Source organism: Syzygium oleosum, unplaced genomic scaffold (assembly GCF_021117445.2).
Source record: "Syzygium oleosum isolate NSW1041296 unplaced genomic scaffold, Sole_v2.1 Sole_v2.01, whole genome shotgun sequence".
NCBI classification, from domain to species: domain Eukaryota; kingdom Viridiplantae; phylum Streptophyta; class Magnoliopsida; order Myrtales; family Myrtaceae; genus Syzygium; species Syzygium oleosum.
This window is the reverse complement of record NW_026607485.1, coordinates 23,076,033-23,093,754: the sequence shown is the minus strand read 5'-3', so window position 1 is coordinate 23,093,754 and position 17,722 is coordinate 23,076,033. Positions and strand designations below refer to the sequence as shown.

The window sequence follows — 17,722 nt, the reverse complement described above, 5'->3', positions numbered from 1 at the left end:
TATTTTCTAAGTTTGATCAGTGCAGTTATTCTCCGGTCTTTGATAATGCTGGTTTATCGGTGTCAAATTCTTGTGAGCTCTATTCTATTGTCTATGCTGTGAGTGGACATCTACTTGAAGGGTGTATTTCTGTTTTTAAGGTTCATCTTTTGATGATATGTATGAGTTGTATTCCTTAGAGGTTCTTCTATTCTTTCATCATTGATGATACGAGTACTGGTGATAGTTTTTATGCTTATGTGTGTATCCTTTAACAGTTTTCAGTTGACATGAATGCATTGAATAGAAATTTACTTGTAGAAGCTGTATTTATAATTTCGGCAGTGATAAGTCCCTCAAAATACAGGTAAAAGGTAGCGGAATGCTTATGTAGTAAAGTGGAAAACATATGTTTTTGTCTTATTTGGATGTGTTTTATCAAATTCTGGTTTACTTAAAAGAAACATTTACTGTAAGCATGTCTGTAAGGATCCTTTTAGGTGCAAATATTTAATTTGAGCATTGATAATTCTGCTCTAGATAACCTTTAACTGACTTTGTGTCTTAGAAAATATGTTCTTCATTGACGTTATGAGGTGAAGGTGCAGTTGTAGCAAATTAGGCCGCATCTACCCAATAAGACTTGGGCATCTATGACTGTTCTAAGGGAAGATACACTTCTTTCCTTTTATCTCTCTCTCAAGTCATGCCTTCAACTTTTGTTGTTGACGTTTAATATCTTTAGGCCAAACCACAAGACTGAGGGGAAGCTGATGAAGTTTTGCTTCTTTAAAATGTGAAGAATTGAGGATAAGTTTCTCCTTTGGAGTGGCTAAAGCGATGGAAACTTCTTTAATCCGTCATTAAAAATTTATCTGCGTGTGCTGCTGCAATATCTCATGTTGGGGAGTACTATTGAGGTTACTGTTGGGATGCAGTGACAACTTTCGATTCTTCTCTCTTCTTTTTCGTTACCCTTTTTCTTCCTTTTTCCCCAGGATAGAGTTCGAAGGCTTCAACAGAAACTAGCCGCTGCAGATATCTCTTGAGGATTGGCTGTGGAGTTATAAGAATCAAGTTAACGTGGATTACCAAAATAATCTGTTTTGTTTACAGGTCTGTTATTCCTCGCAAATCATTATGCTTGATCGGTTCACTTGGGATAACTCACCTGTTACGGTGACTGGTGAGTGCCATGAAAGTGAAGTCCTTACCCGCAGTTTACCGGCTATATTAACAATCAGTGAAGCAATTTGTTTGTTTGCCTTATCTCGGCTAGTGAACCAAGTAAATATGTTTGTGATTTAAGACGAGGCGTAAGTACATTAACCCAATGTCGTATCACCCAAAAATACAGTACCCGTGGTGCTGCCGAACAGGGAATGGGGTACTAGAAATATGTAAGAAATGCATGAATGTTCGGTACCAGGAAGCGCAGAACCGCAGACAAGATGACATACTGCTCATAAATCCATCGAGAGAACGATGAACATATGGCACGAACTCAACATCTTCCGGACACAGATTTATTCTAGCATTTAGATAGAGAATAAAAGACCATGCGAACGCCTTTCCCAGGGAACTCTTTTGATTATTGCACCAGGAGAAAGCAAAAACAGAGTTCCAACAGGAGCACATCCTTTTCAAGACGGTAATTAGCTCGAATAAAAAAGACAGCATTGAACATATGTATGCTAGGGTATACATCTTCCCAGAGAAAAATTCATAGTACTGGAAACAAATGACACCGGAACAAAAGTATAGTATATCAACAGGACAACAAAACAAAATCTCCCGACGTTCTGGTGGAGAGAGCAGTTCACCTATGAATGTATTCGATATGCCTCTCACCTGGAAGGGCCTTTAAATAAGGGAATACTGACAGGCCCGAAGCTGAATTTCCCCTGCCAAAGAAGTTTCCCTGCAAAAGAGTGCGTTGAAACAGAAGTCATACCTATTGTTGCAACTCCATGAAAAACCGACCGTGCCCAGAAGCATAAAGTTTGATTACACATTTACTCTCTCTCTCTCACATGTTTTTCCCCTTTCTGATCATAAAGTACTTACCATATAGAATGCCTTCCGATAATAAAACAGAAACATCTGCCTAAGCCACTGTATGTTTACTTACACATCTATATCTCCAACAAAGGAGAACAGAAGTTGACCTTTTAAACATCATTCCACCAGCACATTACTTTAATGTCAGTTGGGTAATTGTGCCATTAAGCAAAATTTCATAGACAACTTTCTTTTTATATCTGTCTATTTGATCTATTCACCAATCGTCTAAAGATATACACATTAGTTCAAATAATTATTCGATATATCTGAGGTCTGCTGACTTAGATGTCAACAGTCAGAAAGCTATGGGATGCCAATTTCAGTCACTGTATGCAGTTATTGGTGTCATATATGGACACAGTGCCAATCGATCAAACTTCCACATTTTATTACAGAAGGTTACAGAAGAATATGAACTACCACGAAGATAAAGCAAAAAAGTCTACAAGTTACGCAAGACGTGGACATCGAACTAATGAAGAAGTTGTAGGCTGACACTTGCACTCTAGAAGTGTCCTTGACCCTAATTGACTCCTTCAACAAAAGTTCTCCAAAGTGTTGATATGCCGTGATCACATTCTTTGTTGAAAATTAAGACTAAACTATATGCTAAGAAAAGAAGAAACAGTGGAAATCAACATAAAACTATGTGAGTATGGACCAACGCAGAACGTCGATACAAGAAGACTATAAGAGAAACCACAATAAATAAAATACCTACAATCAGAGTATCCCCTGAAAATGAAAGCAAGTAGAAAGAAGACTAGCATACTCAATTGCCTCCCTCCCAGAAAGGGGCAGCACATAGTTGCGAGATAATTAGCATGCGAGGTATAGAAGGCCTGAGCTGAGACAACTTAATAGGACAGCTGGAGGAACCATAGCAAGATAAGCACAGAAAATATAAAGATTCTGGTGCTAAAGGAACCACACCAAGCCTAACTTCTTTGATAACTATCTCAATTACTGAGAAGAAGATGCTGGGAGAAGATATACCTTAAAGCTACGAACAAGAAAATAATTGGAAACAAGTAAGAAATAGTCAAAGTATAGGGCTAGATGTGAAGCACTAACACAAACTAATACTAGACGCAAATAAAAATCACAATAATTCATTCTAATGATCTAACCATGTTCGCCAGCCTTATGATTTACTCTGGTAACAAAACCAGTAAAAACAAATATCAACTGTCGCAAAGTCGAAAGCAAAGAGACAGTGGCAGAATTCTTTGGCTCACTAATCTGGATCTGCGGATACAGGAGGAATACACAATATTGCTTGTGAAATGGAAAACTGATCATGAATATTTTTCTATAGATGTCAACTAAACACATAAAGTACCAATTCTCTCTCTTAAAATTGTCTACAATAAGGCATTGAAGCCCCCCATCCCACCATTTTACATTGTGGAAAAGCTACATATACATGACAAAGGAACATGTGCCGCCATATACATATGTATGCATAGTTATACATGTTTATATAAATAATAGACTCTAGTAGTGTGATAGCATCTTCTGCTGACAGCAGTCTAACTTAATCAGTACATCTACAGAGTGAAAAGGCCCGCCGACTATGTTCTGGACACAAGAGACCTATATTTCTCCAGCACCACATAGAGTCTCTTGGAGGAAAAAACAATGCAAGAATTGTCACATCTTTTCCAGAAAACATGAGGCAAGTGCCCAAAGTAGACAATACAAAAGCTGCCTATCATCTTCCCCACAACTTCTCTCGATCCTACAATTCTGCCACTTCCAGTCTTCCCTATAGTTCAGTTTGTGTTAAGCTTTTTTAATAAACTCTTTCCCTCAAAAATTTGGGCAAAAACACAAGGATTTAGTGTATTACTACTTCTAGAACATCATATTCCATCATGCATTAGAATGCCATTGACCTACCAAACCACTAGCTCCCAATGTTGTTCTTTTTTTTATCTTTTAGCTCCCCACTTTAAATAGTCCTTTAATCCACTCTGTGGAAAGGATACTAGCTTGATAAGTCTTAAAAAGCAAGAGCCATTTGCAAACTGGAGCACCACATGGAACAGAGACAGCAATTGAAATAAAGAAGGAGCTTATTCTTTTCTCAAGGTTTCTCAATGAGAGATTTTTTTTTTTTTTGGGTCAAATGATGAGAGACTATTAGACAGTTCGGTGGAGCCTTCATTTAGTCACGGGCATGATGATTGTGCCTATATGAGATATTATCACCTACACCTCTACTTCATATGTCAGCGACAAGAATTTTCGCTACATTTCAGAGTTCTTTCCATGAAATCCTTCATCCACCAAAAGCAAAAACTCTAATTCATCCTCCATTAAACATGCTTTCTTCCCAGCCTCTCTTTTTCTCCCGAGTAAGAAGTTACAACTAGAATATCAAGTCTCGACACATATAAAATGTTAAATCTGCTGTAAGAACATCCTTTGATTAACTAATACATCATAGTAGTCAACCAAGCCTATTGAGTATTCTGAATCCTCTCTTTTGACAACTAGACTATTGTGTATCCCTGTCCTAGATGAAGAAATAACTACTCTAACCTGCACTTGTGCTAATTGATATTATCACCTACACTCTACTTAAGTTTAGAGGACAAAAGCAGGAATAAGACGAACCAAACAAATTGAAAACACAACTCACTCGTTCCATGATGACAAGCGCCACAATTCCTCAATCAAGATCTTCCTGTCTGGTTTCCGATTCAAAGTTCCGATTTACACCACCATCCCCAGCATTTGAATTCCCATCGTTGTTCCCGTTATTGTTACCACTCCCACTGCCACTATCACTTGTCTCTGCAGGAGAGCCAAATGCCCTAAACGGCCAGGGGAAAGGCAACGAAATCCTGAATCGCCGCTCCATTGTTTGTGGATTGTCTCCAGACACGGGAGCACCGGACGAGTCACTAGACCCATCAGATTGCATCCGATTATCAGAATCTTGCTGGGCCTGGAGACCCCTATTCCTTTGCTCGTAATCAGGATCATCAGTGGGTAATTCATATCTACAAACAGGGCAAGAATTGTGCAATTCCAACCAGGGCAAAATGCAATCAGAATGGTATATATGCTTACAAGGCATTTGCTTTGCCTCCTCACCAAGCTCAAACGTGTCCTTACAGACCGCGCACTGCGAATTGTCTGAGGCGAGCAATTCCTCGGTGATCTTGATGACCGGAAGCCCATTAATTGCGGACTTCGACGCGGGGGGCGTGCCGTAGCGATTGGGATCGTTCTCTGCGAGCTGCTGGATTAGTTGCTCGAGATTGGAGCCAATAAAGTAGTCGCCGAGGTTGATGTTCCCCGGGATGCGGAAGGAGCCGCCCTCGCCGGTATTGTTGTCAATGACGAACTGAATGTTGGCGCCACCGGCTCTTAGGGTTTGGAAGTAGTTGTGGAGGAAGATGAGGGGGTTGAACGCGTCGGGACTGCTGCTGTTGCCGTCGTCGAAGGCGGAGGCGCCCCCGAGGAGCGCCGCGAATTCATCCATCCCTCCCATCCCTCCGCCCAGGCCGCCGCCGCCGCCGCCCGCCGCGGAGGAGGACGTGAAGACCAAGGGAAATCCGGCGCCGGAGCCGAAACTCACGCCGCCGCTCGAGCCGGCGGAGCCCCCGCCGAAGGAGTCGAAGGGGAAGAAGGGGTTGAGCATGCGGCTGACGTCGGGGCCCTCGACCTCCTCCAGGAAACCGCCGTTGCAGACCGGGCAGGCGAGATCGGAGGCCGGGGAGGGCCTGATCGAGACCGTGCGGTTGCACTCGTGACAGAAATAGAGCTGCGGAGGACCCCCGCCGCCGGTCCTGCCGCCCGACGATGCCATGGGGGGAGAGAGATTGTAGAGAGAGAAAGGGCGGCTGTTTCGGGCGGAGAGGGATAAATATCGAAGAGAGAGAGAGAGAGAGAGAATCAGTGGACGATGACGCGCCGGTGAACAGGTACGATGAGGGGGGGGGGGGGGGGGGGGAGGTGGGATTGGCTTTCGTTGGTGCCGGACTAGAATGTCCCAACGCTCGCCCCATGTTCAAAACGACAAGGCCCCCCATAATTTTTTATTTTATTAGGAATGATTCTCTTAATAATAATAATAATAATAAAAGGAGATATTAGGCAATTAGCAACTCCTCCAACTTTAAAAAATTTAAGAAAATAGAAGAAGAGATTTTTATTTCTATCCGTTGGCAATTTACTTGATAAAGACTTTGATTTTGGATACATTCCATATGGAGACGGAGTCGAGTTTAATTAATTAGATCGAGTTTTTTCTGTTATCGGATCATCCGTTTAAAGGTATTGATAATTTGTACTGGATATATAATTTAAAAAAAGAAGGATTGGTTTCTTTTTTTTTTTTACGGATAAGACTCTTTTGCATAAATCGGTTTGATTATGACTTTACGAGAAAGACACTCGTACGATGGATAATCTCACCATTTATCACTTCTTTTTTTCTAAACGAACACGGAGAGAATAACTTCTTCTTTTTATCCCAAAGTTTGTGTTTATTCTGTTTATTTATGTTCAGCATTGGACGAACTTAATTGTAGGTTAGCACTTAGTATAAACTTCGTGTTCCTTAGTAGACTTATTAATGGTTTTCTGTATAGTGGAAACAAATCAAAGTTCCATATTTAAGTTGATTTGTAACTAAACTTGTTGATATATATATATGGAAAAAATTGTCCATAGTTGGTGTAAGTTGAAAAAGTCTCCAAATATAACCAAAGCCATAAGAAGGGTAGCTGTACTCTACTCCTATATGATTTTCATTTGTTTAGGAATTATTTTCATGGTTGAATTCGCGCTATAATATAATATTTAAATTTAATTAAATGTGCATGAAGTATTGTCAAGCGGGGATAGCTCAGTTGGGAGAGCGTCAGACTGAAGATCTGAAGGTCGCGTGTTCGATCCACGCTCACCGCACTTTCCATTTTTTAATATTTTATTTTCCCAAAATCTCTCGATCTATTTATTTTTTTGGTTGTTCTGTCACAATTATTCATATCTTCATAGGTTCTTCCATGCTATTATCCGCGAAAGAATTCTGAATTCCGCTTAACGAGTGCTTTCATGATAACGAGAAATCAAAAGTTTAGGACATATGGATTCTTGGTATATAGAGGATCGGTAAAATCATGACATCAAAACCAACTATGTTAATTGTTTGGCATGTACATAAGGACGCGTTTTATTATCTGGATTATTTGATTGGATGCGATATGATGGAATCTATATGAGATTGAACATCGTGTTTTATGATCACTCGATCACTGACTCATTTAGGTAACCACCGCTATCGATGATGAATCCAAGGAGGGCTAGCTGACTCCCTCTTTCCGAGCTGTCAAGTAAACACTTGTTATATCTTAAAACTTGGCATTTTCCATCGGTTACAACGGTGGTGACCACCCCTTGGACCACCCCAACAAGTTGTGGTGACAAACACCATGCCAATGGTCATGGTCATCTAGGCTGCGTTTGATTGTCCGAATTTCTAAACAGGATAGGACTGGATAGAATAGGATAAGAAATCTTGGGATTTCTTCATATCCTATCCACTATTTGGTGGACTACGGATTTAAAGTCGGACAGGATAATTTTTTATTTTTATTTTTTGCTATTCACGGGTCCGGAGGAGTCGGTGAAGGAAAAAAAGCCGAGAAAATTTTTTGGTGAAAGCGCACAAGGTGTGGGAATGAAGATGACGGCAAGTGGAGTGTGGGGTTTTTGGAAAAATAGGCATTAGAAACTCTATTCAGGTCTATCCCACCCCCCCTCGGATTTTTTTATCCGGGCTATATCCAGTCTATATCCGACCTTATCCTATCCTGGACCACCACCAAACACAGGATAGGATAAAACATATCCTATCCTGGCTTTTATCCGATCGACCAAACGCAGCCCTAGGGTTTTCTAGGCAACCTATCACATTGTGGTGGCGCACACACACGCACAAAGACCGTCTCGACCATCACAGCCGGCGGGTGCCATGTCACCATCGTTCATGGGCACTCTCTCCTTTTCCGATCTCTATAATATATTATATTATTTATTTTGTTTTAGAGTGTGATTTTTCTAATATATTCTCTCTTATCCATAAAAGTTATACTATCTTTAGATAGCGTAATTTTTTCCGAAACTATTCTAAATATCGGATGATTGTGGGTAACAAATATGAATGTCATCTACATTCAACCTCAACTTATAATAAGCATGGATGATGTTTGTTCTTTGTAATCCATCAATCATAAAATTAACTGAAAAAAAAAAAAAGGTTTCCTTCAACTTGAGATGATGGAAGAAAACACAACCATTTTCTACAGGTGTGAATTTTATTGGGAATAGACTCGTCAAAACAAATGGTTCGGGTCGAGTAAAAAATGGTCCAACTTAAATTGACCCACTTAACTCATTTTGATCAATTTATATATAATACAAATCTAGTGACTCATACTCGATCCATATTCCATCAATACCCAATCCGACTCATATTACTAAAGCATTTCCATATTTGACTCATTCTATGAAAACTCATACTTAAAATCAAGATAAGAGTGTGAAGTAAGCGAGCGCGAGATAGAGTGAGAGTAAGAGAAAATGAAGAGAGAGTTATAAAAATGAGTTGGATTTACGTAAATTGTGAACCCATTTAACACCTATTTTATTTTGGGTTTTACCATTCTAAATTCATTTACTGAATATAAGGAATCCATATAACAACTCAATTCATCAAATATCGATTAAAAAATGAATTTATGATCTATCTTGACAAATCTTATTGGGAATATATCAAAGTTTTGACGAAAAAATGAACGAGTAAACTTTTGTTTAATATAAGCCAAAACAAACTAGTGTCTCAAATGTTGCCTTTATCGATGTCTTCTTACGCATATCAATCAGTTCTCGTCAAGGTGGTTGGTTTAGTGGGGTCACCTGTCTCCCAAGAGTATGACGAGTTTGAATCATGATCTAGCTCGTAAGGGGAGACTTCGTGGTTGCTATCCTTTTGATGGAGCTACGGTGATAGGCTTGTCAGACTTCGGGTTTTTCGACAGCGAGTGGTGCGAAATAGTCATGTAAAGTTCAAACCAAACATTCGATTTTCAAGAAAATGTATTTTATTTGACTTTTGACATCGGAGAAGAAGAAGAAGAGAGAGAGAGAAAGATTTGACCATGGAGGCTCCCGCCAAAACGACGCGTCAGCCTCGCTAGGGAGGATGATGGAGATAGCACGAGCTGGCAGGGCCACCTCCATTCCAGGACACTCTCAACCGTCTCCTTTCCAGGGCATTCTGTTCATCCACAGAGACTCTCTCTCTCTCTCTCTAACCCCATTTCTCTCTCCTCCTCTTTCTGTGGGGGGATCCAGTTCAATCTCCCTCGCTCCTCCTCCTCCCCCTCATCATCCTCCTCTCTTGCCAGGAGATGAGTCTCGATCTCCTCGTTTGCCTTTCCTTTTCGTGAGTGATTGGATCCGATCGCCGAAGCGCGTGCCGCGAGCCCGGACGACCAAAACGAACGATGAACGACAAGGCATTGGTCACCAAGGACCTCCACGCCAGGCACACCAAGGTCCATTAACCCCCCCTGGTTTTGGGTTCCGTTGCTTTCTTACGGTTTTCGTCTTTCGCGCCGGTTTTCAACCGGAGCAACTGCACGTGTTTTCAAACCGTTGCCGAGGCCGACCATTGTACTTTGGTGAGAGAGAGGCTGTCGCTTTGGGAGAAAATGGCGAAAAAACCTTCGATTTGCTAGTACGATTCATCATGTTAATAATTTTCGTCTAAAGATGTTGTATCGTGTTAAAATGACTGCATGGAACAAGCCACAAGAATAGTCCAAGCCCAAATTTTATCGGCATTGTCGCTTCTCCGCGATTCTTTCGATCACGAGATGAAATGTAATGTAGGTTGTCTTTTGTCCCAATGCTTGTTTTTTAGTCCAAGACGCTAGAGTTTGTCGCGGGCCAAAATGTATAATGGATCTCGGTCGTTATCATTCTTGATTTACATAGTTACCTAGGATAGCAATCAGACGTCCAATTTCCTGCTAGCCGAAATGTGCTCGCTTGTTTCGATTTGTTCCATCTAGTCTCGGGAGCTAGGTTTAGTGGCTTAAAAAGGCTGGAAATATTTCCTGTGCTTCCGATTTCGAGTTCAACATTTGGGAAGCTCCAAAACAACTATGGCTTCTCCTGGGTTAGTTTGGAGGCATATGCCTGATTGGAGTCGCTGATGCTTGTTTTGTGATTACGAGATCCTGTAAAACATAAAGAGCGAGGAAACACAGAATCACTTCTGCTAGATAAGATACATCTCAGTTGAACTTAAGTTGCTAAGGAAGTCAGGGGTGTCATTGCTGTCAGCATTCTATTATCGTGGATGTCATGTGTCTGTGGTACAGTAGCTTTTGAGTGTGGGGGTGTCGAGGAAGTGATCAATTCTAGTCTTTTATCAGCTAGTGTTATTTGTGGTTTCCTTAAGTTCTGTTGACAACTACTCTTTGCTATCTGATGATACGACTTCCAAGATTTGCTCTTCATGACATGGCTATCAGACTTCTCTTCAAGAAAGGGAATGAAAAAGGCCTCCTACTGGCCCATCAACTGCATACTCAGATAATTTTTTCCTGGAAGTTAGAGGATCAAAAGAAGGGTATACTCGATCCTTATAAAGGAGAAATGAGATCATGTTATCAAATTCGGCGTTATCTTCAATTAAAAGGATTTGTTGCCCTGGACCAATCGACAGCTTTTAGCTTTCTTACCAGGCTTATTGCACATGAACTGTGGATCCATGAATTATATTTGAACAGCTTAGTTTCTATGGACTTGGTCTACTTTTTGTGCAGCTATAGAGATGGTGTTAGACTCTGCTCAGTTGATCGCCAACTGATAATATTATTTCTTGATTGTCACATGCAGATACTCGAGAGTCTTCTCAAACTTCCAGAAAATAGGGAGTGCGCAGATTGCCAGAGCAAGTGTGTCATATGATCAATATCAACTGTGATATATAGTATATCATAAGATTTGTGCAGATTGCTAGAGCATGTCATACAATCAATATCAACTGTGATGCCTATGTCAGATGATTTCCACTAATAAAGAATTGAATCTATGGTCTTTAAGTTTACTTGAAACTCAGGAAAATTGCATAATCATCTTAATATGTTGATGTGCATATTTAGCACATAACAGCTTATGAATTCCCAGATTACCAATTTGAACTAGTATCAAGGTTTTCAATTCCATAAGGTTGAAACCATGGTGTGTGGACATCTATTTTTCTTAATGTTCTGTAGTTGTTGTTCCTTTGTGGCTCTTTAGTCCGCTTGTTAGAGGCTCAGCTCGTTCTTCTTATCTCCCGGGCCCCTGCAGCTTGTAGCGCCCGCTAGCTTTAGTCAGCCGCTACACCTTTGCAACTATCGCAACACCTGTGTTGCGTTAGGTACGAGGTTTTTGTGTACGGCTTTTCTGCTGTATCTTGTGAATTGAAAAGTATATAATCCTCTTACCTTACCAAAAAAAAACCATGGTGCGTGGACTTCTTTCTAGAGCTAGACGGCATTCAGATGGAAATTGTTGCATTATCTTTATGCGTGCTTTTAATTCCTTGATAGTACAAATTGCTTTGCTTTCATCAATGTATTCAGTCTCAACTCAGGACTACTTTTTGAAACACATGAAGCATTTTTTCTCTCGTTTCACCTAGAGGATTGTTTGGATGAAAATGAATGCACTGCTGGAGCTTCCATTGCCTCTGCATGAGAAAATTCGGTCATGTTGGTTGCTTGCGTACAACATATTACATGTTCCAGGGGGATCTTTGCGGTTGACTCCCAAACCTAGCTTCGATAGATAGATTATACTTGTTGATGTAAATTGGATTTCTAGCTGGGCAAAGCTGCTCGAAGAGGGAGATATTTGCAACCTCATGTTAGTAGCTTTGGGGTACCTTAATTAGGGCTTTTCCTGAAGAGCTATTTTGATGAAGCATCTCAAATGCTCTGACATTAGATGGACCTATATAGAACTCTCCTCTGATGAAATTGCTCACATTAAATGGACAGCTTTATTCTTGTCTATTTGTTTGAACATCTCTCTCACTGGTCTATTAGATGGAACCAAATTTAATGACATCGGATACATTGTACTCGATTTCGCAGGTTCGAGCTTTTGCTTCTTGTATTCTTTTTCCCATCAGTCGTAGATATAGTTGATATGTGCAGAGAAATTCATTTTATCCAATATCTTTTTGACCTAGCAATCTGCTTAGTTTCTTTCGGGCATAAGCTGTCTACTCATTTCGCTAAGTTCGCCACACGTCCTCATTTTACTTCACATTCTAAGCTGTGAAATTCTAGTTTGTATGATACATATATCAAATACTTTTAAAATACCTCTTTTGTTCTTAATGAACTAAAACTCTTTTTAGGGCTCCCCGATGGGCAAGTGTGAATCTAGGAATTTTTATATGCATGCAATGTTCCGGGATCCATCGGAGTCTTGGAGTACATATCTCAAAGGTACTATCCTCCCATTCTTTTTCACTAATGTGCTTTCTTGATAATATGCTCTAGTTCAACAAACAACGCCTTTGAAGAATAACAAAGAAATCTCAAACCACCCTAGGATGGACGACAGAAGCAAGCTTGCCGTTTTTTTTTTCTGTTTTTTTTAATTAAGTTGCTGTTTACTGTATTAGATTTCAAGGTGGTTAGAATCTACATGGGGTTATGCCAGACGGTTTTGATGTGGTTGCTTCTCCTCTCATGATAGGAATTTGGTGTCCTGTGCACTTTCTTTTGCAGTACCTTAGTTCCCTTCCGTCTTGTCTGTATAGAACCAAGTCATCACTTTCTGAAACTCCTAGCTTCAGGAAATGCATCCCTAACATTAGGGAAGTAACACTGTAGTCATTATTAGTTACATTCTTGTCATATAGTTGTAAAGCTTTGTGCATTTGCTATTCCGGGTGCTTTATAAGCTGTTTGTTGTTTGTATTTAGTCACTTTGAACAGAATGCACTGAAATTTAGAAAATGAGCCTCAGTCAGACCCCTTTGTTACAAGGTTTTAACACACTGATGATTCCTGTGTGTTTTGTGGACATTGCTGTCGAAATGCTGGTACTTGTCTATTGAGTTTCAAGTTTGAGTGGTTTTTCCTCCACATGCCAAGTATCTTGTATTAAGCAGTAATCCTTCAGGATTTGAACCAATGCTACTGAATTCCAGATCTGTATACTTCTAGGAGTCCATTTAAAAAAGAAAATTACGATTAGGATATGAAATATTTTTACCTCCTCTTTGATTCTCCTCAAACCCTTATCTCTTCATGTGGAGCTTGAACGTGGTTATACACTGCAACCTCAAACTCTGGACATATACAGAGATTTTCATTGTCATGCTATTGTTACTATTCTTATCCTAATCATCTCTTCTGTCTGGCTACTGCATGATATCCGATAATGGGCTTGATTTTTCTTTGTAAGTAGGTCAGATCAACTACTTTGGATACATGGCTACCAGAACAGGTTGCTTTTATGCAGTGTAAGAAAATTTGCCATCAACTCAGTTTTTCGATGTATTCTATGACATAGTCGGAGTCCTCCCGTCAAACTTGAGAAAATATGGATAGCAGCACAATGACGTGATTTTCTTCCCAAGGAGCAACAGTAAAAATGAAATGGGCCATTACTTTTTACAATTCAAACAGTCAGTGAAATGCGTCTTTTCTTGTTGCTAGCTTGTAAATAACCCTTCTATATTCTTCATTAAGTAAATCATATCTACAGACTAGTTCTATTTGTCCTTAATCTTTCTCTGTGGTTTAGTCTAGTATTTCTGATTTAATTGTGCAGTTAAGTTGCTTTCCATATTATTGGTATCATATTGGTATAATATGTTTTGATTTTCTTTTGCTTTATATACACAAATATTTATAACTCTGTATATTGTGAACTACTGCGAAAGGTATGGGAAACAAGAGGTCCAACAAATACTGGGAAGCAGAACTTCCACCAGATTATGACAGAAGTGAAATTCAGAAATTCATTCAAACCAAGTAAATATCCTGCTCTGCCTTATGATTAATTTAACAAAATGATATGATTTCCCGTGTCTGTTTTGTTTACAACCTGCTTGCTTGTTATAAGGTACGAGGAGAAAAGATGGGTTGCAAAAGATGCACCTCAGCCAGGTTTTGAAGACATCAATTTGTGCCACGTCCCCAATGAGCCTGTTGAAGGTGAATCAAAAGCTTGCATGCCAAAGAAGATGAGAAACTTTTCTCTGGAAGAAGAAATTCTCACCTCGCACGCGGCACCAGCAGCTCCACCTCCAACAAGGCAGCGAGGGGTAGCTTCAAATTCCTCTTAGCATCTTCTTGAAGAGATTCATATGCTAGTTTTTCATTGACAGTAACACCTTGCGTGCTTCTTTCTTATTGCCTATAAACTATTTTTCACCTGACCTTGGGCACACGGCCCAGTGGTCAACGGGGTAAGGGGGAACGAAACTGGGTTCAAATCCCCAATCAAACTGATGTATCTCAACTTGTGTAGGGAAAAAAAAACATGTCTTAGCAGGCCAAGAAGAATACTCAATTTAATTACACAAAGTATATTCTTCTCTTCATTCTTTGGTCCTGTTCCTGATATAATCTAACTCTTTTCTGAATTTTCCGCATTCAATAAGCTGACTTGGTGGATCAGTTCGCGCCCAACTTCTCTTCCTCTCCTCTATGTTTTGTGCCTTCCAGTGTACTTTCTTGCGATTTTCTTAGATTTTGCATCATTCCAGTACGCGTTTTGAATATCAAACTGAAAATAGAGATGGACTACAATCATCTGTTAAGTAAGAGCTGTATCTTATGGTGGATATAAATGATAAGTCTGTCCGGCAGTTACATGGCAATTCTCACCAAACTAGCCAAATGATGATATTAACCAATGTGAAAGGTTCCATTTCTAGTTTCTTCATTGTATGTTGAGATCCACATTTTGACTAGCTTACTAGCCCCAAGACTTATCTTACTTCTTGCCCTTAATTTCCTCGGTGCAGTTTTCATTAGATATGGAGGACAATGGAGCGGCCAAGTTACCCCCATTGAGCGAGTCTGATACATCCATAAAACCGATTGACGGAAAAGTGGATCTCTTCAGCCTGCTCTACTCTCGTCAGTCACAACAAGACCGTAGTTCCAAAACTCCTCCAAGCTGGGCAAAATTTGAATGTAAGAATTCCAGGCTTTGCCAATGGATCTTGCTTGCGATGGTTTGTTTTATTCTCCTTTGAACTTGAGAACACGGGAGTCGAGAACTATCTCCAAGATTTCATGTGCATGAATCAGATCTTTTAAATACGTGTGTTGAAGTTGTGTTAGTCAGATAGACTTTAAAGAAAGAGCTGAGCAAATCTAATCTGGTTTTAGCTGAAGTGATCGAGTTTATCAAACCTGATCTCTTCTTTTGTCTTTCCAGGAGCTTAATCTTCAAAAGGGTAGTGCTGGTTGTCCACATGGAAGTCAAAGGATTATCAGTCGGACAAGGGACACATCTTCTGCGGATGGTATGAAACAAAATTTGCATCTCTCTTTATATGTTTTGCAAACCAAATCATCAGAAGTAGGAGGTACAGCAGTGAGTGAACGTGTTTTTTAGGCAGAAGGTATTCCTTTTTGCAATCTTCTAGTTTGTGCACATCCATACTTGATTGATCAGTAAGTCGTCATGCATCACCATGGTGCCCACACAGCACATTTTTTGAATTCGGTTTTCTCATGCTATCCGATTAGACTATCCCATAGAAGGAATCGTTGAAGATAGATTCTTGCAATTTACATGAATTAATATATGATTGATTATATTCTTTCCGCTTCCTTCATTTTGCAGTCCAGCATGTTTAAATACAAAATCGTCACGCTGGACATGGCTAACACGGTGGATCCTTCAATATATACCTTTTAGTATAGCTCCCTGTCGACGACGGGTACTTAGGAGAAAAAGATGATGTCTGGCTTACTGACGACTCGGGATAACTTACATTCGGCTCCACGTAACGTGGGTTTCGATTACTCGACCAAAAAAAAACGTGGGTTTCGATTGTGGTATCTTCCCTCGAAAAAAAATGAATCCATTCTTATCCCTTTTCACAGTCTTTTGTTGTTACCTACAGTCTCACCACGTCCCGGGTTTATGTTGTTGTTGGCTATGGTACGTGGAAGGTCGTTTATTCTTACTTTGACGATGCCTTGTCATGCAGAATCAGCTTATGATAGAAAAGATTAACGCTCTGTTCACGTAGAAAACTTTGCCTCTTCAAGCGTAAATACTTAGTTATAGGCAGGAATGCGAGCGGTTGCTTCATGGCATGGTTCACTAAATCAATTCTCGGAACTTAATAATTGACCAGAAAGTAAGAAGGATAAGTACTCTATGGTGTATGAAAAGGTTGTGACTTGCAAGTAATTGGCAATTACTTAGTAATAACCAAACAGCATTTACTCACAAACTCAATTTCATATATATTTGAGAAATAGGAATGTGTATCTCTTTATCTTTCATAATAAAAGATTTCACGTTTTGTTTTCTTACTAGTCAACTTATATAATTAGCTTATTACTTATTATCCAACATACATAATTAATTGGTAATCTCCTCTATTACGTGAATCAATTTCAAAGTATTCTTTTAGTGATACTAACATCAGATTAGTAAAATTATTAACCTTTTTTTCTTATCTAATCGGTGTAAAAGGTAATGTTTCTACCTTACCAAAAAAAAGGTAATGTTTCTAAGTTAGGCGAAGGGAAGTGGAAGGGGTTGTAGATTAGATAATTCTAATCTAATAAACATAATTCAAACGAATATTTTGTCTCCTTTTCCAGTTAGAATTTGGATTCCTATTTGGACCGAGAGTCTTATCCTTTTTTACGATTAGCAAGTAACAACTTTTGCGGTTAACAATTAAGGTCATCTCGAAACTGATACTCTATCTCCCCTTGTGAAATTCTGCTTCATATCAATTCAATAAAGTTGAGAATGACGAGAAACTGGACAGATCTCCCACCGGAGTTGTTAGGACTATGCTCGCAACACCTTTGTCTGAAGGATTAGAGCTTTGGAAACCTGGCAATAGGGGGTGGATAGCAGTGAATTGCCCCGGCCTCGGATATTATATTTGGGATGTCATATTTTATAAGAGGTACTTTCTTGCTCTTGATATTGACCGTAGAGTATTGAGATGTGACATGGATGCACCAACCCAGTCGAAGCTCAAGTAGTTTTCATGATGCCGCAAAATGTATAGATTATGAGTACGCGGATCTAGTGCGATAGATACGGTTGGTACAAAAAGTCAGCAATTCATTTAAAAAACATGAAATTGTTAGGCCATTGGAAGTAAACTTGTACTGAAATTTTAATTTGTACTTTCGATGGTTCGAATTTTACACCTAATAATGACGATTTTTTTTTGTATTGCCACACTTAAGGAATCATGTCTGTTCCACACAAAAACAAAGTAGAGCGGACGCAAAACATACGGTTGGAACTTTGAACAAGGAAAAGCAATGAAGGGTTTGAAAATATATTAAATCCTTAAGTGTGGTCAACTACTTTTCTTCTTTTTCTATACACTAGGCCTTACATTAGATTCACAGACCTGAAAAAG

General features: G+C 39.6%; 2 protein-coding genes and 1 non-coding gene across 3 annotated transcripts; 2 read left to right on the top strand and 1 right to left on the bottom strand.

Annotated features, from left to right (window-relative positions):
- Positions 1-1,549: 1,549 nt before the first annotated feature.
- LOC115676084 (E3 ubiquitin-protein ligase RING1-like) lies at positions 1,550-5,956 on the bottom strand. Its single transcript, XM_030598952.2, has 2 exons — positions 4,691-5,956; positions 1,550-1,900 (listed from the first exon to the last, which is right to left on the bottom strand). The coding sequence occupies exon 1, from the start codon at positions 5,864-5,866 to the stop codon at positions 4,721-4,723; it is 1,146 nt and encodes a 381-aa protein (XP_030454812.1). The 5' UTR covers positions 5,867-5,956; the 3' UTR covers positions 1,550-1,900; positions 4,691-4,720.
- Positions 5,957-6,896: 940 nt separating this feature from the next.
- On the top strand, positions 6,897-6,969 carry TRNAF-GAA (transfer RNA phenylalanine (anticodon GAA)). The gene has a single exon. It is a non-coding gene; the product is annotated as a tRNA-Phe (tRNA).
- Positions 6,970-9,349: 2,380 nt separating this feature from the next.
- On the top strand, positions 9,350-16,200 carry LOC115676173 (probable ADP-ribosylation factor GTPase-activating protein AGD15). Its single transcript, XM_030599057.2, has 9 exons — positions 9,350-9,620; positions 10,972-11,030; positions 12,485-12,575; positions 13,546-13,600; positions 14,024-14,114; positions 14,206-14,407; positions 15,113-15,284; positions 15,532-15,619; positions 15,943-16,200. Coding segments are annotated over exons 1-8 (723 nt in total). The 5' UTR covers positions 9,350-9,569; the 3' UTR covers positions 15,534-15,619; positions 15,943-16,200.
- Positions 16,201-17,722: the final 1,522 nt, after the last annotated feature.